This window comes from Lepisosteus platostomus, chromosome 1 (assembly GCF_059453375.1).
Source record: "Lepisosteus platostomus isolate fLepPlt1 chromosome 1, fLepPlt1.hap1, whole genome shotgun sequence".
NCBI lineage: Eukaryota > Metazoa > Chordata > Actinopteri > Semionotiformes > Lepisosteidae > Lepisosteus > Lepisosteus platostomus.
The window spans coordinates 16,230,079-16,256,676 of NC_142611.1; the positions used below are offsets into that span (position 1 = coordinate 16,230,079).

General features: G+C 36.8%; 1 protein-coding gene across 2 annotated transcripts in view; it reads right to left on the minus strand.

Moving 5' to 3' along the window:
• Nucleotides 1-22,393, minus strand: part of ppargc1a (peroxisome proliferator-activated receptor gamma, coactivator 1 alpha) — a 319,257-nt gene extending 296,864 nt beyond the window's left edge. Inside the window, exon 1 of one of the 2 annotated variants that reach the window (XM_088625639.1) lies at nt 22,273-22,393. In XM_088625639.1, the coding sequence (XP_088481765.1) occupies nt 22,273-22,356 (84 nt within the window). In that variant the 5' untranslated portion in view covers nt 22,357-22,393. The remainder of the gene's footprint in view (nt 1-22,272) is intronic. The other variant, XM_088625658.1, reaches the window with a different exon arrangement.
• Between the last annotated feature and the right edge of the window lie 4,205 nt (nt 22,394-26,598).

Here is a 26,598-nt window from a genome sequence, read left to right on the forward strand (position 1 = left end):
ATTTATATAAATGCATGTTTGAAGAATAACATAAATTGTACCCAAAAAGACAAAGCAAAAAAAAAAGAAAGAACAAGTGCTAAAACTTAAGCACTTACAGGATAACATCAGAAAAAAGGTTTTAAAAAAATCAAAGCTAGGTTGTACTGATGGATCACTCCTGCTATAAAACAGTGAATCTTTTCTTTACAATTAAGTGCATGGTTATTGATTTCCAATGGTCCTCTTGGCTGAATCTTCTGCTTCTGTGATGATGGGCCCTGAGGCGAGGTGACCACTGTCTCATTCATATGCAAACCTTCCACTTTTATAGCTCTGCTGAACCGCAAGCAAGGCAAAGAACTCTAACTGTTCCTTCTCCAGTGACATTTAACACCCCATTGTGTGCTTGATATTTTCCTTGTTTTTTTCTATACTCAGAACTCTATTTTTATGTCTCTTCACCACTCTCCACCCATTTGCAATTTCCTGTTCTGAATAATCTCAGCTGCCTGCATCAACCCTGAAGTTTGCACAAGGATGATCACAATCAGAAACGTGTCCTCTGAAATCTGCTGCTTTTGTCACATGTTCGATTTCTTATTCACCCTGTTAGCCAACAACAGAGCTTGAGCACCAGAGGGAGAACAATTGCAGCTCTCATCACTGCAAGCTCGGAGTTTGTGTGTCAAGCCAAAGATGACTTGACTGATTCTGCCTTGTACCCACTCCCTACTAGCAGAATTCTAGACACAGCTGACAAATATCCAGTGCCTTCTATATATTCAACCCAGCTTGGATGCATTGACATTGTGGAACCATCCAACAGCCAAAATACATGTGTAAAGCTCAAGATAGACATGAGCAACTCATGACTGCTAACATATTTATACTTGTACTATGGTCGCACCAGTAGTCCCATATAAGAGGGGTGATCATCTGGCATCATAATCTCTGGTACTGTACATTTTGACAAATGACAAGGATATAAAGTTAACTTGACCTGAAATAAATGAGCTTTTCAACCATATTGCACCTTTTCTAAATTGGATATTGTTGCATTGTTACAGCACGTTTCATGAAATTGCAATAGCCTTTTTCAAAATTAAAACATCAGGACTTAAGAAAGGTTACAAATGAGAGGAGGTTCTTTGATACTGCTAATATGCAATTGATCTGAGGATCTTATCCATCCATGTCTTCAAAGAAGTCAGGGTATATACTGTAGCAGGACTAGCTTCTTCCATACTGCCGCAACCCCTTGTGTAAAGAAGTGCTTGTGGTTTTCAATCTTACATGCACTTTTCTTTTATTTCTACTTATGTCTAATAGTTTTTATTTCATTGTCAATCTGAAGTTGATGCTATCGATACCTTTCAGGATTTGGAATACCTGAGTTAAAGTCCAGTCATAGTCTTCACTGCTCCATTATTTTAACCTGTCAAGTGGATTGAACTCCTTTAAGCACGGTAAATGTTTTAAACGTTTGCATTTAAATTACAATATTTGTTTTCAGTTGCTATTTTAAATTTGTAACTAGCTTTGGTTAATAACATCCAAACCCAATCTGCACAGAGCGTTCCATATTGAATCAGTAATACTAATCACTGCAGCTTATTGCTGGTAGAAATAGTGAGCAGCTGACCAGCATTACTCATGCGCTGTACATTTGTATGAGAAAGTATATAATTCTAGCAAAAGTATACCTCAAAATGTATATGCTAATATATTTCAGTATTTGTGCAGCTTAAAATCCCTGTGCTCTTTGAAAGTGGTCGGGGATTTATTGAGCTATACAGTTAATGTACATCTGGTAGAAAAAACTTGAATCGGATCAGTTAGACTTCATGTTACCACTGCAGTAAAAAGTTCCTCACTTTTCCATCTAATGTATTGCAGTATGTAGTGGGGTTGCTCTTCAGCAATTCAAGTAGGAACTTAAGGTAAGTCCGATTGTGCATAATAAACAATTACATCAGTCTCAACGAAAAATACATTTTCATATCAATGCATTTCATCGGCTAGTGCTGTATGTCAGATATAGTAATAGGTGAAACTTTACACAATGCATTAATGAGCATACTGCATTCAAAACATCTTTGCCTGCAATTATTTTATGGTTTGCGTCAACAAACAATTTTGATTAGGAAGTATGCACAGTAAAAAAAAGGAAATCTATACTTGTTTTCTCTTATCAAGTTTAAATTCCATTGCTGGATTGCTGCAGACTTCTGGTACCTCTTTTGGAAAGCATGCTTTATGCTAAGATGTTTTTAAAACAATAAAAATGCACATTGAAGTCCAACAGATCTTTCCCCAAAGTATATATTTGACCTAGTTCCTGTCTGTACAATAAGTAAACTGATTAAATTTTGTCCTCCCAATCCCTTGAAATCTATCTTGACCTAAGCTGATTGCATAAAATTTGATCGTTCCTACATCCTGGGCGCGTATGGGCTTGCAGCAGATGAAATCAGTAAAAGAGTTATATTTAATTAAAGATCCTGTCTTCAAAGTAAAACCAGAAACAAAACATCCTCCACAGAAAATGATAATGCTAAAGGAATGGAATAAGACTTCAGTAAAGGTTAAAGGTCTGATGCCACAACAAACAACAAAATTGACCCGTAACAAAAAGCATTACAGCAAGACAGGATGGAATGTATTAGAGAATTTACCAATATTACTTTCAGGAGCAAAGGTTAGCATTGCTTATTTGATGTAAACAATTACTTGGTCAAGTGAGAGGACTGGGCAGATGGCAGACTATTTTGGCATGATACCTTGATCTGCAAATACCTGTGCAGTTTTCTCTATATTGATTTTGTTTTTTATTAGTGTGTTTAGCAATTTTAAAATATTATTTGATATCAAAACCGGGCGCCAATAAAGATGACTTTAAGGCTAGCTAGCTCTAAACAAATCTTGACAATATACAGTACAGTACATTTCAGTGCCATACAGTAATTTACTGAACAGTGAAGTTTGAGGTGATCTAGGTTAAGGAGAGATACAAAATGTGTTCTAATACCTTGTATAGCTGTTTTTCCATATAATTCTAAACATGAAATTTGAAAATATTACACAACAGCTCTGATATTTGGAGATACATAAAGTAACTTTTAATGTAATACACCAATATGCATTATCATGACAAGTACAATTTATTCAGACATGTAACTGTATTAGGTATTAAAAGTTAAATGTGCGATGAATTCTGAAATCAGTCTTTAGTTAAATTTCTGTGATGAAAACTGAACTTTGTCTATTGAACAATAACATTAAATAACCAACTTTACATACCTATTAATTTTAGGATTATATTCAGTCACATGGAAAAATTAATGTCAACAGCAAATCTTTGATCACCACTGACTCACCCTTACAGAGGGTTGTCTCATAATTACAGATATTTCAGAAATCATTACCACATTGGACACCCATTGGCAGCAATGTAGGACACACAGCAGAGCCTCATTAATCAAACAAATGCCTGAGTGGATGCCAGGGGTATCTTATTCAACTCAAGAGGGGCCCCTAGCTGCCAAGTGTTCTGTGGTGACAGATGACATTATAGTCCACTTCCAAATCCACCCCAATGTGTTGTCGCATGACAAGACAAGCCAAGTAAGCACTGGGATATTTATTACACTGTAGATATTGTAAATGCTGTATTAACACACAGTTTTAATCGGAAGGTCTGGTGAATCTGACACTCAAAAACTCCAGACTCCCTCAGTTCCAGCCTCAGTTCCAGACAGAAAGTATCAGTTAAGAAGACAACTCCATTTTAAAATCATTTGAAGATTATGGAACTGCTCTTTCTGTCACAAAACTTATGTGCTCAAGGTCCTTCCCTGGAGATCGTAGTGTCACATCTCCTGGAAAGGACCTAGTGCAACCTGTGTCACATTTCAAACTTAGATACAGAAGCCAGAGCTGCACAGTAAAATATTACATACTGTACTGTGAATAATGAATAAAGACTGTTAGCAGTTAGTAAATCTGTCATATATCTATGTGCATTTTGTATTTAATAATATTTTATTGTTTTACAGTGAGTATGAGCATATTTTGAATACACCTAATTCTATACAGTATATGTTATTTTGTATTGCTGTACTTTTTTATTTTAATTTTTTGTCTATTCTAATGTCTGTTTTTGCTTGTCTTGGGTTGGGTTGGGTTGCTACTGTATAACACCTCAATTTCCCTTCAGGATCAATTAAGTCTTATCCATCTACTGTATCTAAAATACCCCAGTAAGATTCAGCTAGGAAACATGCAGCCAGACTGGGAGAGCCAAGGGGTCATCATCTTACCACACTTCATAAACCCCTGTGACCTGTCAGGCTCCTGATAGGCTGAGTAATTGTCAGCAAGAGTCACTTCACTCCTCCAACCCAAGCTAACTGGGAAAAGTGGGCAGCCAATTTTGAGGAATAATAGATGGTCCAGACAGTGCCCAAGTGGCTAAAAGGAAGTTTTCATCCCTTCATACCACTACAGAAGAAAGGTCAAGTTGATGAACAATTGGCAGCCCCACAAGGGAGGGAAAATAATTGGTTATTTCAAATTAAAAAAAACATTTCAGTGAGTCACAGTTGATCAGCTCAGTTCTCATAATTACCTAAAAATGTATTAAAATAAATCTGACAGAGAGGCAGCTGTCGGTTGTTACAATCCTGACACCGACAGCTGTGCTCCTCTCTGTATAAACCTGTGCTCCGTCTAAGCAGAGGTGTGAGGCAGCAGGCAACAGGGCGAGAGACAGAACACACAGGAGCTCCATGGGAGAGCTCCCGAGAGACACAAGACCAACGAGCAGAAGGTCAGAGGCTCTAAGGCTGATTCCCGAGGTGCTGACAGCGGAACATGAGTCGGAGAGACCGGACAACAAGCCGCAGAAGATCCACTAAGATAGCAGTCCAGGGAGCTGGTAGCAGCTTAAGAGTTTTTTTTTCTGCCAGTTCACAGTGTGAATGCATGGAAGTTTATTTTTGTTGAAAAAAAGCCGTTGTGCTGTGACCACTCCAAGCTTCTCTTGTACTGCCAGTTTCGTGACCTGCCTGTCCGAGTTGTCCGAGTCGCATTAAATAACATTAAGTACTCTAAATAGTTCATTTATAAAAGCCTATTTCTCAGAACTTGGGATTACTCTTAAAAATGTTGTTGAATTAAATAAGTAATAAATAGGTCTTACCTAGGAATAAACAGTAATGTGTCAGCAAGCTATTTCTGGAATAGCAGGTTTTTGGTAAGTGTACGATTTTTAAAAAAATATATTTTTGAAGCTACATTTACAGTACATAATAAATCAACCTAGTCTCACAGACGTCTCCACCACATTCGTTCATATCTTAGCATAAGGCCATTTATTTCTGGTTTTGTCGATGTGGATAGGATCCTAGTACAGAACATCACAGGGATAAGGTCACAAATGCACCAAGACAATTAAGAGGCCCAGATTAACATAGGCGGCATGTCTTTGAAAGGCGGGAGGAAACCAAAGAACTTTGAAAAATGAGTGCAAAAAATGGCATGAAATGTAGATTCCACATAGAAGGCACCCTGGTCCAAAATCAAACACAGGATCCAAAGGTTTTGAGGCAGTAATGGAACCACACCTCTCTCCACCACACTCAAGTTTAGACTATCAATATAGTCACATTTTAGCTACTAATTTTGCTACTACAAAGAAACTCTTAGCTACTGACACTCTTTTTTAAGACGAGGAGGTTCTCAGATTCTCATACATATAGCGTGGCAGTGACAGATGTAATATTAAACAAAATCACTTTTTACAAGACATGAAAATGAAAAAAATGACATTCTGAATGGTATATAAATAGCATTGAGTAGCCCAAGTTACTTGATTCTCCATTTTAAAAAGAAAATAATGTATTACTGACATTTTAGCTTCATAGCATTAGCTTATTAAAAAGCACACATATTGACTATGGTCTTTCTTTTAAAACTTTGTCAGGCTACATAGAAATAAATTTACGCGAGCAAAACTACCGCATGAAATGGGGGGAGTATTAAGTGAAGAGGCATTTTAATATATCTTGTACTTTAAGTTGTGGAGTAAGTACAAGCCTATTTTGAAAACATCCTTTATTTTGCCAACTGAATGCTGAGCTTTGAAAAAAATAATATTACCTTTAGGCACTAATTACCCTTTCACGGATATTAATTTCTCTATAATTCGAATACAATTGTAAAATGGAAACGTGCTTACTGTACCACATTGCATACACAGATTAACACAGCTTTATAACAGCCTCTACAGACACATGCTGTACGTCCTGTACCAAAGGCTGGTGAACTCACATATACAGTAGCTCTATGAATCACATTACACATTACTTGACATCCAATAATTGCCAATAAATGCCAGATTTTTTTTACTTTCTTTTTTGACTAATTACTCTGCTCATGTGCTGCAACTTATTTTATATTTGAGACTACAACTGAAATGGCCATAAAAAACACCCACTTGAGAGACACAAGTTGAGACACACAGCTTCACCAGCTTCCAACAGGGTGCAGCCCTCTTACTGTGTAAGGTCTCAGATCATTAAAATCAACTGACCTGCACAGTTTCTAAGGGTAATGAGTGCTTTTCAATTATGTGTGTCATGCCTCTGTTCTAGCTAGGACTTAAGTCTTGCTTGTTTCTGAGGTAGTTAACAGAACAAAAAAACGGGCACGTAGGCCATTCAGTAGAAGACAGTGTGGTGTGTAAGACAAGATCAGAAGAGAACACAGTACTATCAGTTGAAACTTACAGACAGACTCTTTTTTTATTCTAAAGCCTAAAATATAAGTGATAACACCATTATTACATCATTATTATAATTACACCATTATTATAATAGCTAACTGGTCAATATTACACAGCAACATAAAGTAGAGATGGATGGCAGTGTGGACCTGCTGTAATAAATGCCTGGAAACTACAGCAAAGAAGATGGAGAAGCAAAAAAGCATAATGGTGATTTAATAGTGCAATTTTGACCACAATGCATCACACAGACGATTTAGCCATTCTTGAGATCTGGGACAAAACAAGATTTTTTTTTTTAATTTAGATTTTTTGGTTAAAGCAAAATTTCGTTACATATTTTGACAGACTAGGGTCTTGGCTATCAGACTTTATAAAGGAACAACCTCCTGTTTGAAATATATTTTTTAAATCCCTTTTTTGCAGTTGACCACTGATTTGTTTGCCAACTCAATCAGACACAGTAAAAAGCATAGTATTTGAAAATAGTTTCTTCTAAAGAGAATGAAGTCCTTAAATGTAACACAATGTAAACTTCTTTTATCAAATATTCTATTATAATATTTGTAAAGGTTTATTTTAGAAACAAATAAGCAAGAAATCATCCCGTGCCAGTTATTTTCTAATACAGACTTAGATTTTTAAGAAAAATAATGTAGACATACTTGGAATATTAAATAAGACATACTTCAGTTGTAAAAGGCAATTGTTTCATCAAAATAAACAGTTATATTGCATTGGTAAATGTCATTTTCTAGAAAATATTCTATTTCTAGAGAAAAGACCACTGATGGAAGTGATTGTTTGAGTTGACCAGTAAGTGACGGATTTGAGAATATATTTTAAAAAATGTTTTATTTACTTCTTAGAACATCACAAACTGTCTAGACTAATTGTCTTAAACTAACAAAATTTCCAACTAAAACAGAAACCATTTAAGTTACAGAATACTGTACATCTGAATTGTCTTCATTACCAGGTAGTATGAGGTTTATCTTTTATTTACTGGGTCATAGGCGACTGGCATGATCCCCCCAAAATTTCCAGCAAAACAGAAACCATCACAACAAGAACTACTATAGATTTTAGTTTCAGAATACATCTAAATTTTCTTCATTGTCAGGAGACATGTGGTTTATTTTTTATTTACTGGGTAGTAGGCGACAGATATGTTCCGGCTCAATAAAGCCCCTAACATCCAGAGAAAGTTTGTAAATTTCTCTTGTTCTGCTTATGCGGGTGGGAGCTGTGTTCCCTGTCATTTTTACCAAGATGTCACTAAGTGGACAGAAACATACATTTTCTATGCCATTTCTTGGTGGAAAATGAGCATTTGGATTCTACTTCCACATCGTGATGTTCAGAATCCACAGCAAGGACTGTGCACAGCCACCAATGGCCATCATGCATCACTGCTATCCAGTCCCCACATCCAAGGTTATCAGCAGTTATTTCTGTTGATGTGCCTTCAGACCAGACATAGGTTCTTCTTCCATTTCTTGTATTAATTGTGACAAAGGGCTTATGGTGGTTTCCACTGTCGGGGGGGGGGGGGTGTGTCAGATAACTGTAATAGTTTCTTGCACTTTCTAAGCTCTCTCTGTGACTGTCTCCATGCCTTTCTTTCTTGTCTCTTCTCTTTCTCACTTAAGTCTCCTATTTTCTTTATTTTTCCTTCAGACACTCTTCTCCATCTTTGTCTCTCCTTTGCTAATTCTTGGGCCTTAGTGTCTGGTTGACTGTTAATTCTCTCCCTTCTTTCTTTGGTATTCTCTGCTCCTTCTCCTGCACTCCTCTAAAGTCAGTGATTGTCTAGCCATGTGTGCCTAAATTATAAAAGCAGGACTAAATAGTGTTATTTGCTGTTTTTATTCATCCACAACAATAAATGTTGTAAAGAAAAAGCTAAGCAATTTAGCCAAGATTGTTTGCTGATTTTAATTGCATATTACAATTATAGTTGATAAAATTGTGCATAATCAACTCCATCAGCCTTGATGTCAACACTGTAAGACGAAATATCTGAAGGAGGTGACATTGTACAGAGTTGACATAATTACGTTTGTTTTTCTCACACGGTATCTACAGAGCAGCATTTTTATTTTAGCCTATTTATGAAAAGTTCTCTTCCAACTAATGAAATACAAATATTTTTAATACATGATGTATTTATTTTTTAATCTAAAAGACAGTGGAGTTGAGGTCTTATGGTTGTGACATGGCCATTTGAAACATTATTCATTACATTTATCAAAAAATAAAAAACCTACCAGACCATGAGGAGATGTGCCACACACAATGAAACCAGGAAGTGGAAAAGGGGCCCTTTGGATATAGCTGCCCATGTTTATTCCTGATTTTATAACACTTTTGTAAAACTCTGACAATGTTGACATTAAAGTGGGACCCAATTTTTGAGAGACAGCATTTACAGAAAAAAAACATTTCTATCGAATATGTCTAAATATAAACATTTCAATGTCCTTTCTATCAGTCTGTGTAGGTATTTCATTGTTTCAAGAGATTTTTATATATTTTTTGCCATTTTGCAATTGTGAACCCTGGTCTAGGACAGGGCAATTTTAGGTTCTCCTTGATTAGGAAATAAACAAAATAAATAAATTACCCCATAAAGTAGGATAAAGGAACATAGATGCATACAAAAGCATCTAAATATTAATTTAAAACAGTATATAAGACTTTTTATTCATTTTTCAGCCATTCTAGTAGACTTGTAGATTCTCAAGAATGCCTGCATTACAAATTTCTTGATATTGTACAGTATATGTCCTTCCTTTAGGCTGAAATCAAAAGAAATCTTTGGCAGAAAAGTTTGACAGTTTTCACAAAATATATGTACAATGGCACAATAAAGGGTATTTAATAAAATATATTACACAAAATAATCAGGAAATGTAATTAAAATATAATTGCAATACTTACAGATAAAGGACAATGTACATACAGTATTTGTTGCAATGTATTAAAACTGACAAAAACAAAATCCAAGTACAGGTAGTTCCCACTATACTGTATGTTAACAGTATGTTATGTTGACAGTATATTATGTTGTTGGGTCCAGAAAGTCCCGATATATAGCAAAATGACATATATCATAAACGGGAATTATTCTCCATTAGAACAATGAAGATATGGAGGGTTCAGGACTATAAGAGTATTGACTTAATCAGGCTGAGTATATGTTTAATGTACAGTATATAAGTATATAAGTTTCACAGCTGTTATAAGTCTAGGTTATGTTCCTGAATAATGTAACTTATGGCAAAATTACTTTGAAAAGGGAATTAATATCCATAAGGAATATTGTAAAAAACATTAGATACATTCCCAACGGACAGTTCTGACACTGGTGTATACAGTACATTTAATGTACCTAAAATCCATATAAAACAAATAGAAATAAACAATGTCACCAGGTCAAACTAATCAAAACCAACAAAGTCATTCGATACTTCAGGGCAAATTTAATTTTTCCCCACACACTGTCTATGCATTTAAATTTAGCATGATCACAGCTTGATCTGCTTGTTGGGTCGGTGGCGTATTGCAAGGTGGTGAGAGCTCAACTTCAATGTTGGGGAATAATGATTCGTAATCGAAACCAAGTATCATAGCATTGTCTACAAGATAAATCATTTTTACATGTTACATTTTGCTCTAATGATGAACTCAAGGACCTATTTGAGTTCCATAAATATTACAGAATCAATATTTAAGATGTTCTTTTGCTTCAATTTTCTAACTTCTTATCCCATACAGAGCACACACAAATGTAGTGCCAGCTCCCCCAGAAGACAATTCTTAGAGGACTCAGAGGAAACCCACACAAATATGAGGAGAACACACAAACTCCTCACAGATTTAAACCCAGGGATTTGAACTCAGAGCCCTAGCAATGCAGGGCAGTAATGCAAAACACAGTGTCACCGTCTTATTCCCAGATAATCAATAATTGTACATGACAATACAGTGCAGTGCAAGGATTTACAGTATCCCAAACAACAAGAGTGTGATCTCACACTATACATATCGTACACATTTATCAAATCAAATTTCTAAAAATGTCTAACATTTCTGAGGAATATTGATATCTACTGTGATAACATGAAAATTCACCTTTTCTCGAATGTACCACCATAATCCCAAGGCATAGTGCCACAATTTACAAAAACAACCCTGTTTTCTAAATATGAATAAAACACAAACCAAACACTGATATGTCACTATAGAACTCTGGTGAACTGGTGACAGCATGCATTACCTTCACTGGAGGGATGCAGAAATGTAAGCATCTTAAAATACCCCATTATTTTAGACATGCATAGACATGGTGTACGATATGCTTCCTGTTGCACTGCACACGCCAGCTGGCAAGGCGGTAGAAATACGATGATGTGAGAAGGAATCTTTAAAATAAGGAAACCTTTGGTGCAGACTGAGAGCAACCTACTGTAACTGCTCAGAGATTTATTGACAAAGTCCTTCAGCTAACTATTTTTCAGCTCCTTCAAGTCAATATCCAAGTGCTAATTTTCCCAGCAGGCCAATGTGCAAGATGAGACAGTGCTGGGTTTCCAATAGCACAACAAAACAAAAGCAATGTTGAGACCACTGCTTTTACCACACCATGGCCATCTTTTCCTCCTGCCCTGAGCCTAACAGAACATCTGTTGCACCAATGCACTAATACCATCAACAAGAAACAGTTGCGATCAACCAATCTGATCAAGCTGCCAGGATAATGTTAATGCTCAGGAGTCTCATACACTTCCATAGCTTGTAAGGTTTTTGATTTTCACAATATGTCATGGCTCTTAATGAAAGGTACCATTCTTTGATTTGTATTTTAATTTGCATTTCCTTTCATTTTAATAATCATGTTTAAATACTTGATTACCATCCTCCTTAGGTAACTAATTTAACCCCCAAGTAGTCCAATTTGGCAAAAGACGTTCGAGAAGGCAACAGTATCAGCATTTGTAGCCTGCACAGGAACAGGTAAATGTTCATTCCATGCTGAAAGAAAAAGAAAAGAAACTTGGAAAATTTCTAAATTTTGGAAAATCAAATTTCTAAAAATGTCTAACATTTCTGAGGAATATTGACATCTACTGTGATAACATGAAAATTCACCTTTTCTCGAATGTACCATCATAATCCCAAGGCATAGTGCCACAATTTACAAACACAACCCTGTTTTCTAAATATGAATAAAACACAAACCAAACACTGATATGTCACTATAGAACTCTGGTGAACTGGTGACAGCATGCATTACCTTCACTGGAGGGATGCAGAAATGTAAGCATCTTAAAATACCCCATTATCTTGTAATGGTACTTATAATATTTTGTATTCTGAAAATGTAACCTGCCAGTTGCTGGGTTATTTAAATGACTTGGGATCCTTTCAATAACATTTTAATCATGTACGCTACAACTGTTTTTTTTAATGAAAGTTATTTCAGCCTGCCTGATTCTATGTTACGTTTGCAACAGACATCTATCGTCGTGTAAACTGAGACAAGAAACTGAGAGCCAAATTTCCATTTTTAATGATAACAGTTCTCAGGTGCGTAGTAACACTTCTTGCTGAGTTTTAATTCTCATCTAACCCAGCATTACTCATCTCTGTGGCACTGTTGAAGAAGGAGCCCTGAGGAGGGGAATTGACGTGGCGTAGTCAGTGAAGACCACCTCCCAGGAGAGCTCCTCCTTCTGCGAGCCCTCAGAGCTCAATTATTTTGCACTCCCCTACTTGTTTTTGCTGATGAATGAATAAACATGCTTGCAAAGAAAAAGGGAAGGCACTCATTGGAACAGCCTGTTTATCAAGCGTTTTTTTTTTCAGGAATTATTCTAGGCAGTAATTACATGAAGGTGGCCTATACTGTAAGTTTCACATTCCACTGGAAACACATTTTATACTAGGATGTTTTTACACGGAGATCCTGAGATCCTGTTAATTAGTTACATCTTTTAGCTTTTGCCTGAGTATGTTTAAAATTCTGTTTCAAAACAATTTCAGGCTCACAGGTGTATCAGACAGCCAGTGCCCCCTTGAAAATGCAGCGTAAAAATCACGGTCCTAAAAAAACAACAAAGACAGCAAAGGACTCTTCTACGAGGGTGACCCTTCAAGGGAAGCATACGGATAAGCAGCCAAAACACTTTACATCCACTGTTCACTGAGCACATAATGATATCCATCCATTTTCAATAACCACTCAGTCCAATGCAGGATCCCAGGGAGCCTAAGCCTAACCCTTTAGACAAGAAGCTTGTGAGGACAGGACACTAGTCTGTCACAGAGCACACACTCGTACAGGGAGACATCAAAATAACTTAGGCTGCATGTCACTGGACTGAAGGAGTTCAAGTAGGTAGCTGCGTCAGCATGTGCAGGCTGCAAAGGAACAAGTAAAGGTTTATTCCGTGCTGAATCACACCGGAAGAAGGCTCCACAGCCTGTTTCTTTTCTTCTCTTTTCAGCATGGAATAGACCTTTACTTGTTCCATGTCATTGGACTGTCAGAGGAAATCGGACCAGTTGGCCGGATCACACTTGGCCACAAGGAAACCGTGACTTGAACCCAGTATTGTAAGACAGCAGTGCTAACACCCACATCATTTTCCCCCCAAATAAAGACATTTACATTTTAAATATCAGGAGATATATTTTTTAATTGGATGAGTAGGAATTTCCCCTTGTGAGAAAATAATGAGTGTACAGTATATCATGCGATTTCATAAACACAGCAGGTGCTCAATGTTTAGCATTCGGGCCGAGTTAAAACTGTCTAATGAGTTGATTAAGAATCTGTATGAATAACTATTCAAATAGCCATAATTTTAATTATTGCAAGAACCATAAAAGATAGCACCATGTCCTGCTTGAGTAATAAGAAGCAACCTGTTGCAACTGCCATGATTGAAGGGGCCTGCCTATGATAGAAACTGCCTGAAGAATTAAATATTCTGTTTCAATAATCAACAGCCTAGTCAGGAGAGGCAAAAATTGGATTCATAAGGGACAGATCATATCCCAGAAGGCAGATTTGTTCTGTAAATCCAGCTAACTGGCTCTGAGAGACCCAATACGTCTTGGAAAACAGTGACAAAACCCTGGTCCAGGACATTCACATCTATCTGGTCATTCTACATAATTGCTTTCAGACAGCGGTGTAAAAAGACCCTGCGCCTCAGCAGAATGACTGTAACCCGCTGTCTAATTGAAAGTGGATATCAGATGAAGGATATCATGTTAACAACCCAGAGACAAAATCACCATCTCTGGGAGCTTGAGAATGAGAAAGCCACTTTGCCCTTGACAGGCCTGAAAGAAGACAACATGCATGGAGATTTCATGGTGTACGATATGCTTCCTGTTGCATTGCACACGCCAGCTGGCAAGGCGGTAGAAATCCGATGATGTGAGAAGGAATCTTTAAAATAAGGAAACCTTTGGTGCAGACTGAGAGCAACCTAACTGCTCAGAGATTTATTGACAAAGTCCTTCAGCTAACTCATTTTAATAATCATGTTTAAATACTTGATTACCATCCTCCTTAGGTAACTAATTTAACCCCCAAGTAGTCCAATTTGGCAAAAGACGTTCGAGAAGGCAACAGTATCAGCATGTGTAGGCTGCACAGGAACAGGTAAATGTTCATTCCATGCTGAAAGGAAAAGAAAAGAAACTTGGAAAATTATACTATTCCCCGTACCACTCAGGCTGCATGTATTTAGTGCTGGTCAGCAGTAAGTCAAAGAAAACAAGAACAAGGATGATTACAAATGAGAGGATGTCTTCTGATCTCACACGGGTGTTTCTTAAAGGAAGCCAGGCTATTGGCTATTTAGCTGGTTCTATTCTCCCACAACTCTTTGTGTAAAGACATGTCCCATGTGCCCAGATTTAAATACACTGTCATATAGTTTCCACTTCTGTCCACTGATTTGGGTTTCACCCTTTATTCTGGAGAAGTCCACTACATTGACTTTAAGGATTTGGAATAAAGTTAATTTTAGTCCCACTTAGTACATGAATTTAAAAAACACTGTGTAACAGTAATGCTTCATTTACACCAACCCATTAAAGAAGTCTATGAGACCTGAGCGCTGCTTTTCTTTTGTGCATCAGTTTAAATGCTTCAAAGGCAAAGTAGGGAAGCTTACAAGAAGTGCTTGAGCAGCAAAACTCAAGGCCAGAGTCTATTTAATAACGGAATAAGGACAGTTCAAGAAGTGGCAATGTAATATTCCCTGCATTAAAAAATCTCAGCCTCTGTTCCTGACCCCATGCCAGCAATGTGTGGTGTTTATTTTAAGTGCTAACCCAAGACCACCAACCTAATTTCATTGAAACACCATCTGAAATTAATAAACTCACTGACCAATCCAGATCCATTACCATAACTTTGGGTCTTTGAGTAAAAAGCAGTCCACATGTCGCAATGCACCAAAACTACCGCTTATAGCATAGAGTAAGGTTGGGATTCAGTATAACACACAAGCTTTCTTTGTTTTTTTCCCCCTTTCTCCAGTGCGAGCCTTAATAAACCTGCAGTTTGCCATGTTTTTGGTTTCATTTTTCATGGAGGTTAAGTAATTTATTTGTTGCTGGGGTGGCACTAAATATCAAAGAATAGGCCCTGTCTCTTGACACTCAGTGTAGAGAATATAAAATACTATCATACTGGACCTAAAGCACTCAGAGATTTCTTCTGGAAAATAATGGTTCTCTTGAAAAACATTTCCTTGACCAAACTGATAATGCTGTATAGTAAGTCATTTTAATTAATATTCAATCAACATTGAACACTCACAGCATTCTAGTAAAGTAGCCAAATATATTTAAGAGTTAATTAATTAAATGTGTGCGCTTTTCCATTTACTAAACAAAGAATACATAGAAATTTTGCATGTTAATGACATCTGTGATTAAGTGGATTTTATTACAAAACCAAGTTGCAATTACATCTTTGAGATTATGTTGCTATGTTACATTCCAGTGAACTGGAATGAGTATCACTACACTTTATCCTCTGAACAGCACTGCCCAAGATGGTATTAGGCTATTGCAATATCTATGCACACTGATTGACCGACCTGGAAGGTATTAAGAAAATATTAGTGTTGCGTTTTGTATTTTTAGCACTCACAGTCATTTCTTGATAACTTAAAATTTGTTTTCCATTAAAAAATAAGAAATAAAGTTCTTTGAAATCAGTTAGCTCCCATACTGAATTATTTGGATAAATGTCCTACAACTGTCCAATCATTTCATTGTTATAAACCAACAAAAAATGAGCTGCGTGCATATTAAGTACTACAATTTTTTTTTAATGACCATATTCATGTTAGAATCTGGTAATATCACAAGAGAAACTTTACTATTTTTATGTGGTGTTAAAGAATCATTTGGACACCCCTAGAACCTTCACCTTATTATACAGTTACAAGTTACAGCAGCGAACTGGGCCACCAATCCAAATATTGAACTGCTTCCAAAGTATGTTAAAAAACATCCCACTTTCACCATTCTTTCGATGTGATCCCCAGAAAACTAAATAGAACACGTTGCCTTGTATTGGCCTTGATCTGCTTGTCCATCAGATTACGTATACTGTTTAAATGAAAGATGCGTTCCCCTCCTTATCCCTACCCGGTATTTCTGAAGCCAGATAAAGTAAAATTTGTCTTTTAAGATTCTGCACAAATACAGTATTACAGTCCCTAATGTTATATTTTGACAGCTTTCTCTAGCCTTTACATCTTATTCTTTTTTAACAAACTATTTTTTTACTTTTTACATTTTTCTTTTGCGTGCGCAAAATTTGGAATTGCCTCATGTATCTGCTTTTGTTGAAAATTAAAAATAACATTATAAAAATGATGTGGTAATGACTCATCTGCTCTGATAAGGATCCATGAAAAGAGCCTTCTGTCTCTTGATAATCGTATTACATACAGAACAAGAAATATTGTACAATTTAGTTTTAAAAAGCCAATCATTAAGGCATAAATCTGTATAAACTATTGTAACTCTTAATAGCTTGGCTGCAAACAAACAACAATATACTAAACTACAAGAACTAAATGGCCCACAAACTAAAATTTGAAAACCCACATTGCAAAGTAGAAACTGTCTTCCCATCGAAGTATTGATCCATATAACTTCATGAAAAACTGCTAAATATTTCAGTATGGGCTATTCTACTGAATAGAAAGTTTCAAAACAGCGTAATCATTCATAATAAGAAAAGACCTACTGTACAACACAAGAAACAACTTACAGACTACATACCAACACTGTTAGGAGTACTGTATGCACAAGGAATAATTTTATCAGTGATGTGAAAGAAAAACTAGCAGAAGCAAAATGTTTCCAACAGCAAACTGTTCTTATTAATAAAGGCATAACCTATTGGCTACAGCATTTGAAAGCAGATAAACAGACCTAAATAATTATGCTAATGGGTTTTTTTAATTAAAGTTCAGAAACAAAGGGTTAACCATCAACCACCCCCCAGATACAGTCAGTGCAAATATGAGTAATGAATTTCACTATCCCAGCTTTTGGCATTTTGCATCCTCCCCACACCCCATCATCGTTCTTCCATGAGCTCCTCTCCATTCGACTTCTTTGTGGAGTGAGATGGAGGAATGGTGGCAAACCGCTTCTGCCTTATGTCCAGGCTGTCGTTACCTCAGCCAATCCAGTTAAAGCCAAATCTCAAAAGATAGTTTCTCAAATTGCACAAACACTAAAATGCTCAGTATACAGTAGTAAGTCTGAATCGACTGACATATTTTAAGGTTGCTCCAATACCTTTACATGGACCTAGTCTAAACCCAGAAGAACACTGTGCACAGCTAAGAGCAACGCTTCAGGCGAGCCATTAGCAAAGAACAGGAATGAACTATACCTATGGGTAAGGAAACAAGAAATCCAATAAGTCAAACATTTCTTAAACAGAAAACGAAAGGAAAGGTAACAAAACTTAAACCAAAAAAAAGGTAAAATCATAACTGACTCACAGACATTAAATTAATAATTAATCAATCCTGACCTGTGCTGCATTATATGAGGTTAACTATAATTTTGCACAGAATGCTCAACATTATGGAAGCACACTTTGAGAACAATATTCTAGATATCCATTTTAACTGTTTAAAAGGCTCTTGGGCTGGCATTGAAAAAGTTCTTTCTCTAGGAAACGTTTGCTACATATAGTATATAAGTCCATAATTTATTACTCTTGGCTTTCCAAACCTCACAATATAGTAAACCAAATTCTTCTGTGCATTCCTACTTTTAAAATGTTGATTTTCTGAATTTTCTGCAATACAACATTTTGATTCAATGCGTGTTTGTGATTAATGCACATCATATATACAAAGAAATGGATTGTTCTAGAACAGAACAAGGTTTCTTTTTTATTGTTTGTCTGGAGAAGATATCTTTCTTCTTCCATGTCTTTGCCTTCAGGCTGGTGATTCAAGAAATCAGTAATCCAAATTTAAATTGAATGTTAGGGAGACCATATGACTTCCTGTTCACAGAGGCATTTTGAGATGGGATGGGATGTTAAAATAATCCTTAAAATTAATTTTTTTATCACGTGGGTTAACCAAGACACATTTACTTAATCCATTACTATGCTTAACTATCCTAAAGAAAAGTATAATAAAATGTTCAGTAATTGTTACTAGAAATGTCTGTGTCTAATACTTGAAGTTACCGTTCGATTTTTGCAATTATAAAATGTGCTAAAATACCAGTTTATCTTTTATTAAGCCTAATTTGAAACAATGCTTCAGAACAATAAATACCACTGATAAGCAGTTCATGTGGTCTGGCTGATGGTAGGAAAAGTATTTGACTTTGCATAGTTATTAACCACTAATTTACAGCAAAGATGTCATCCTGGAATTCCACTTTTAATATAAAGAATTTATCAAATCCTGTCCCATCTCAATGTGACCTGGTGATCATGGATTTGTATAGTCATCCTACTCAAAGAGGACTTACTAAAATAAGATTGTTAAAGAGAGAAGAGAACCTTTATTGATACAGAGTTTTGTAAATTTGTAAATTCTGTCTCTTAAATGGAAAAACACTCCATTTTAAATAAATGCCAGCCAGTAGCAAAAGAACTTTCCAGACGTCCCCAGGAAAGAAATATTGTTGACTCTATATAGCAGTAAGGCTTAGACAACAAACCAGGCACTCTCTGGGAGCTTTGCTGCAGTGTGATCTGAAAAATCTCTTTTCAGTCAAAATGAGCAAAAAAATGGTCCTCAAAGGATTAGGAGAAATAAACACTATTAAAGTACATATTATAGTGGACAACTATATTTAAGTACAACCTCCTACTAACTATACTACTGAATGGTGAGAACTGGACCTCCACCATACAGCTCTGCAGAACCTATTAGAACAGCAAATAAAGGGATACTACAGACATGAAGTCCAGCATGGGCTTTAATGGGCCAAGGGTTTTTTTGTTAAGAGAAGTGGTACTCACTAGAAAGAGGAACATGAGAAGAACAATACAAACTGCAGCTGTTATTATCTGCTCAAGATTCTTTCTGTGCCCTCCACAACAAACTGTTTCTGTCTTTTTTTAGGGCTCACGCTATGATCCCTGCTGCGCCCTGTGATTCCACAGTTTTAGCCTTCATGACTCAGAAGAAGCTAAATAATGTAGAGGTTTATCTCAATCCTCAAGCTTGACTGGTAATCTAGGCATGGGTGTACAGTTTATTTATCTTTTACCAGGAAAGGCTGTGGAAGGAATGTACTTTGAGCATTTACAGAGAGGCAATAATATTCAGAGCAATGATAAAAGAGAATTTGCTAAGTATTAGACCTGCTCTCACAAGACCATGACCTTCTGTGTCATTTGTCAGTTAGGTAATGATCTTAAAAAGAAACTGTACAAAAAACAAGCTTTAAAGGACTCACAGCCTGAATATTCTTTGTGTATTTATATTACACTACATGCGTACTATATGTGCTGATATATTTTCCAAAATCAAAAATTTACTTTCCTAGTATTAGACCTCATTGCCTTGCTCCAACCAAAAGCTTCTTTTTTTAATATTGGTGTTTTTTCCCCTACTCAAATCTTCTTGCAACTAACTTTATGGATACTGCTTTCTTATGCAGCCAGTGTGCATTCATTCATCCTCTAATGTTATTCAGTTACAGAATACAGAGACACTGAAAACGGTTTAACAAACATTCCAATAACTACAAATTAATTGTGTTGGTGTTCTCATAAATAAAAAGAATAGTACTTTGGACATTGTGATGATAAGAATACTGTATTTTCCATATCATTTATCTTAATACTGTATATGTCTTTTTGCTAATAAGGCTCATTTAAATAAAAATATTTCCAGAGTTCTTAAGTACTTGCTTGTATATAAAATACTGAACAAATCAAAATGTTAGCAGTAAAATAAAAACAAATACAATATTAATGACTTCTCCACCTACTTAATATAATATATATATATATTCATTTATTTTTATTTGGCATTTAGTCTATGTAGTAAAAAAAATGTAGTAAAACATAGACTTGATATCAGTCAAATATTCAGCAAAGTAACATTCTGTATATACACATCTACACATCAGAATGAAGACCACTTAGTTTTGGGAAGACATTAAGCAAAGCAATAGATTTTTGTTTTTTTGTTTTTTTATATTAATACTTTGGAAACATTCTACCATTTTTCAATATTACATCAAAGTTAGCAGCCATAGACAGCTGTTAAAACATTTTTAGGGCTCATTATCTTGACATAGTTAACTCTGACTATAATACTTATATCCATAATTATTTGCAAGTTCTGCTGTTAAATCCCACCTAGAAGTGTGTTCCTTCAATTACATGTACTGTATATGTTTGTGTCACTAGGCTGTTAACATTCACTTTGAAAATCATAAAACATTTCTGTTTCTACCCATGTAGCGATTAAATAAAGAGCTCATTAATATTATTACCAAGTTATACAAAATTTTCATGCCTGTAGAGTATGATTAATGCAAGTGAATTAGGTCTCAAGCAAGTAAACTATTCCCTCGACAGATGTAGATTTGGAAATGTAAGATCCGTGTTTTATATCTCATCATATTAAAGCTGATTTGCTTTTAACAATAATGCCCTACACTGAACATCATCAAATGGCAAATGGATTATCACAGAAAGAGTAGGATTCTCAATAACTGCTATAACTTTGAGAGAGAAAAACAAACATAAAAAGCAACATTGTTATTACAAATTCTGCATAGATGTTACTGGACAGTGTATACTGTAGCAGACATAATTATCTTCTGGTATGGCTGCTTAGCTCTATTTCTGCTTTGCTGTCTCGAAGTGCTCTCAGCTCTGAGTCTTACAGTTAGACCGTTTTATATTGTGTTTATATATTATTAACATCCAAGGCAGCGTGAGGTTTTTTGATCCCTCCCAACCTTCCCTCTGTAACTTTACACTGGCAACTGCTAGTTGGGGGATTGTAGTTTCCTAGAAACGAGTGCACTCTGCCGCTGCTTTTCCATTATATCAGCATCACGCATCTACGACAACCACACACGGGCTATGTACAAAGTTGTTACATGCAGAGCACCAACCAGGTTCTAGGAAGCTTTGGCATTAAGGTGATCTAGGCATTAAACTCCTGGCGGAGGGAAAACGGTGTCATTAGGTGGGTTTATTTATTAAATAAAATAAAAAGTCCCATGAAAGTCTGTTATAAAATCAAAGACAGGTGTTAACTCCAATGAGATCTTGTAATGACGCAGGACGTCTAATTCCACGGCGCGAGTTATAAAGTTCAAGTATTTTCCAGGTTCAAGTGAATTACTGTACTTATCCTGATACAAACACTTCGAGGTTCCACTAGATAAAATGTATTTAAACACGCAAACAAAGTAACCACAAAGTTCTGTAGGATCACAACAGCAGGATACATACAGCCAAGTAACTGGTACCTGTATGTTCTACACAAATCTGATACTGAAGAATTTTCTGCCTCTGTGCTTTACAGACACACCTATTAGATGCCTTGGACGTACGTGCATGTCGTTGCCACCAGCAGACTTAATACACCAGAACCATCAAAAAGTATTTAGCAAAAATAAAGCATGAATCGGTTCACTTCAAACACATTATGTACAATAAATGACAGCATGTTAGATAATGACAGTGAACGTTCTGCAACCTTTAATTTAGTTAGCATGCATGCTGCACAGCGCACCAGGAGTTTCCTTTAGCCTGCTGTAACTAACAATTGCTATCCTAATTAATTGTCCGTACTCGAATCTACAATTAAAACTGCTATGGCCATTTAATAAATACAGTATTGTTGATTGCTCTCAAAGTCGAAATAATCTGTACGGAAGACAACTAGCTTTGCACTTAGTTATAATGAAGTAAAAGGGAATGCCAATAAACTCCGGGTGCTTACCTGGTCGTATGGATTTTCCCAGGTGTAGTTGTAAAGGGAGGAGGAAAATAATGCATCTTCAGAAAGCGCATAACCTTCCATCATCTGCTTTTATCTGGGGGGCAACGGAGAGATGTTGTCTGGAAGTGCTTTTCTTGCCCTAAACGAGTCTGTGTCCTTATTCTGGAGCGCCTTGTGTTCATCTGTAAGAAGCTGTGTTGCGGCTTTGCTACGTCACGTGGGTACTATCTTTCCAAAACCGGGAAGCCTTCATTGGATCTACACTATATCATGCTGTTTTACCACCCCAGATTTCCCAAGTAACCCTTTTCATTTCCATCTCGAAACAGCATCACTTATTCTAAAATGAATTAGGGAAAGTGTGTAATATCACACGAACGAGTCATTTTGGGGATTCTACAGGTAATAGGAATATTAATGTGTAAATGAAACAACACCCACACAAACACACCTTAATATTGCATCTAAGTGCGCTCATTTCTGGGATCACGAATTAGTTGAATCGCTTTGATGCAGTATGTTTGCAGATTTACATTAGACTCTGGCATCTTTAACCACGCATTTCAAGGTAAAGATGAGACAGAATCTATTTTAAATGTCTCTAACGAAATGAAAATAATGATCTTCGTGGATGTTTCGTTACCAATTATTGTCTATATAGACTTTAACAAAAACTGAGCTTTAGATAAATGTGATGACTGTACAAATAGTTTTAATGAATTCCACACAGTACCATATCTGGCATTCTTCTTTATTAATATAGTTTGGCCAGTCACAGACCCTTACTATGTACGGTATTTAAGTCTTTAGTTGCCAAGCAACTAAGAGTTAATATTCAGGTCAGTTCAGGGTGACCAAGTTTATGCATCACATCCAGTACTTTGTTTGGGATTGTTGGAAGGATGCATGCAGTGTGTACAATCACTGATCATCTCACTGATCTCTGAGTGGGTTCCTTAAAGTCATATCCAGTGCAAAATCATTGTAAGACAACATGTGGCATCCGCCTTCATTAGAAACACATGTGTTCAGCCCATTGTGAGGGTCAATGCAGCTCCTTATCATAACACTTACCATAATAATATGATATTATTCATTTGATTTAGCTGACACCTTTATAAATAGCAGCAAAATAAATTAACTGTAAGATAGTAATGATGTAAAGCACATTTACAAACAAGACAGTTAATAAGACATCACATCAATAATCAGATGTGAGACTTGCGGAAAAGTAAAGTTGCTGCTAGAAGAGGTGTTAGTGGGGCCAGCAGGGGGCACTCACCCTGCAGTCTGTGTGGGTCCTAATGCCCCAGTATAGTGATGGGGACACTATACTGTAAAACAGGCGCCGTCCTTTGGATGAGACGTAAAACTGAGGTCCTGACTTTCTGTGGTCATTAAAAATCCCAGGGTGTTTCTCGAAAACCGTAGGGGTGTAACCCCGGCGTCCTGGCCAAATTTCCCATTGGCCCTTACCAATCATGGCCTCCTAATAATCCCCATCTATGAAGTGGCTTCATTACTCTGCCCTCCTCCCCACTAATAGCTGGTGTGTGGTGAACATTCTGGTGCACTATGGCTGCCGTCGCATCATCCAGGTGGATGCTGCACATTGGTGGTGATGGAGGGGAGTCCCCATTACCTGTAAAGCACTTTGAGTGTAGTGTCCAGAAAAGCGCTATATAAGTGTAAGCAATTATTATTATTAATTAAAAGTCATGGTCTGAAGGTAAACCGAGTGGAGATTGGAAATAAAAAGAACTTGGGCAATGATATAAGCTTAAATGGTTTCAGCACATGCCTGGAAAAGTTATTTGGTCCGGTATACATGAGTGTCAACAACACTGACGACAGAATAATGCTAGACGTTTGTTTTTTTTACTTTCTGTGTTATGTTATGATCTGCAAACACAAAGAAAATTAAGAACCAGTTCATTCTAAATCCTGGAATTTGACTCCACTCATCATAATCTGTGCATCTGCTATTTTGTTCTATTTTTTGTTTAACTGTATATGATGTATATCACAGTCTGCATAATGAGAAATGTTACCAAGAAGATGCAATCTTCCCTATCAAAGTAAGGATAAGGTAATATAAGGTACAGTACTTCCATTTTCTAACTGCTTTATCCAATACAGGGTCATAGGAGAGCCAGAGCCTATCCCAGCAAATAATGGGTGCAAGGCAGAATACACCCTGGATGAGATGCCAGTCCATCACAGGGCAAATGAAGACAAACAGATTCACACCCACACCAGGGACATTCTTCTCAAAGGCCAATTTACCTACCAGTATGTCTTTGTACTGAGGAAGCCAGAACACCCATGTAAACCCACAAGATCATACAAACTCCACACATACCGTATAGCATCCCAGGTCCAGAATTGAACCCAGAGTCCCAACAGGGCAAGGGCAAGGAACAAAATGCTAACCACTGAGCCATCATGCCACCCTACAGTGTATCTATAGGTTTAAAAATATCTAACAGTGGACCACGAACAGAAGCTTAATACTGTGAGGTTTCACTATATTAGATCCTTTAAATAAAGTAGGTGTATGGATATACAGTATTTTACAGACTTTGTTTTCATGTATAAACTTGTTTGTTTTTGTTTCACTGAAGCAAGAATAATTGCAAAGTGAGTGCCAAGCAAGCATAACGACCAATTGGGTTGTATGTATATTCAATTAAACCAACAGTTCATTTTTATTCGTAGTCCCCAGGCTGGTGTTACTAATCACATACTGTATAAAATTACACTGACAAATGCATAGATTATAAATCTAACCACAAATAATCTGGATAAAATGTGCCTGATAAAAAAATATCCTTATTTTGCAGCCTTGCACAAAATTAAAAAATAGCTTCCCATTGTGTAACCAGCTACTATTGCACATTTTTACATACACATCAAAATTGATGTTCATACAGCATATTTGCCACGTATACAGGTCATCAAACGAAATGTATCACTACAACAAATTGCATAACAAATTCACAAAGGTATAAGGAAAAATAATCATTTTTTTTGCAGCAGTTTTACTGACATTGAACAGGAGATGTGGCACAGATAAATGTGTTGTGCTCCTTAATATTTGTCATCAACAGGGATGATCAAAGGAGGTGTCTACTGTGAATGTCGGGGGCTTGTAGATGTGTAGCCACCACTGAATGCAATACAAGATGCCCATCTGTGACATATGCTTTCCACCAAATTGCAGATGCTGTGCTGTGAGATCCTGTCCCATTCCTCTCACAGAGCCGGGACAAGCATGTTCCTGTCTGAAAACACACAAAAAAAAAACACACACACAACACCCAAGCTCAACCTATAAATGTTCAAGGCGGCCCAAATCCAGTGAGTACAGCATACACTGCATAAGTGTTACATTCCCATCTTCCAAGAAAGCCATCGTCAAACAAGAAGAACAAGGGTGCACAAGTTATGTTGCAGTGCTGTCACATCAGGTGACCCAGCAAAAAGTGCAGCAATTGAGGTCACATGACTTTTTCAAAGGAGCACTGTGTATTTAGCTTGCCATCAATCACATGGAGTTCTGTATGCTCTAGGCTAATGGTTCCCAATCCTCATACATTGTATTTTGTAAGTGAAATAAAATCCCAAACTTGTGAAAAGAAAAAAAAATGCAAATATTACAATGAAACAACTAAGGCTTCCATTATCTAATTATGAATTAGGATGGATTGAACACCAGGAGGCTTGTATGTTACCAGGACCAGGAATGGACAGCACTGGTCTAGACACCCCTGCTCACTGCATTTTTGTTGGACTTCCCCAACAATAATATATCACAATTAGCTTATTACTCTGCCCCTCTGTGTCATACTTGCAGACATCCATCAATCTGCACAAAACCTTTATTTATTGCTTAAGAGGACTTTACTCAACTGCTGCTGAGTCAAGCTGAGGTGTTGCTCCAAACCAATGATGGCATAAAGGCAGGGTACATGTATGCCTTTGTATGTGTTGGTTTTTTGCAGATCGATTTTTTTTATATAAAGACACACCGGATCCTGTCCCAGACGAGGAGCCTGAGCCTGTAGAACTAACACACACACACACGCACGCACGCACGCACGCACGCACGCACGCACGCACGCACACACACACACACACACACGACACAGACACAGGACCCAGCCATTCACACATATCACGCTCATCTCCTCTTCCCACCTGCCCGTGGACCACAGTGCTGCCCGGTGGCCCAATCTTTGGACCATACACTGACCCGCGACCCAAATCTGTCTGGGTCACCTCAGGATTTAGACCTTAGTTGGTATGACCGAAAGTAAAAACCCC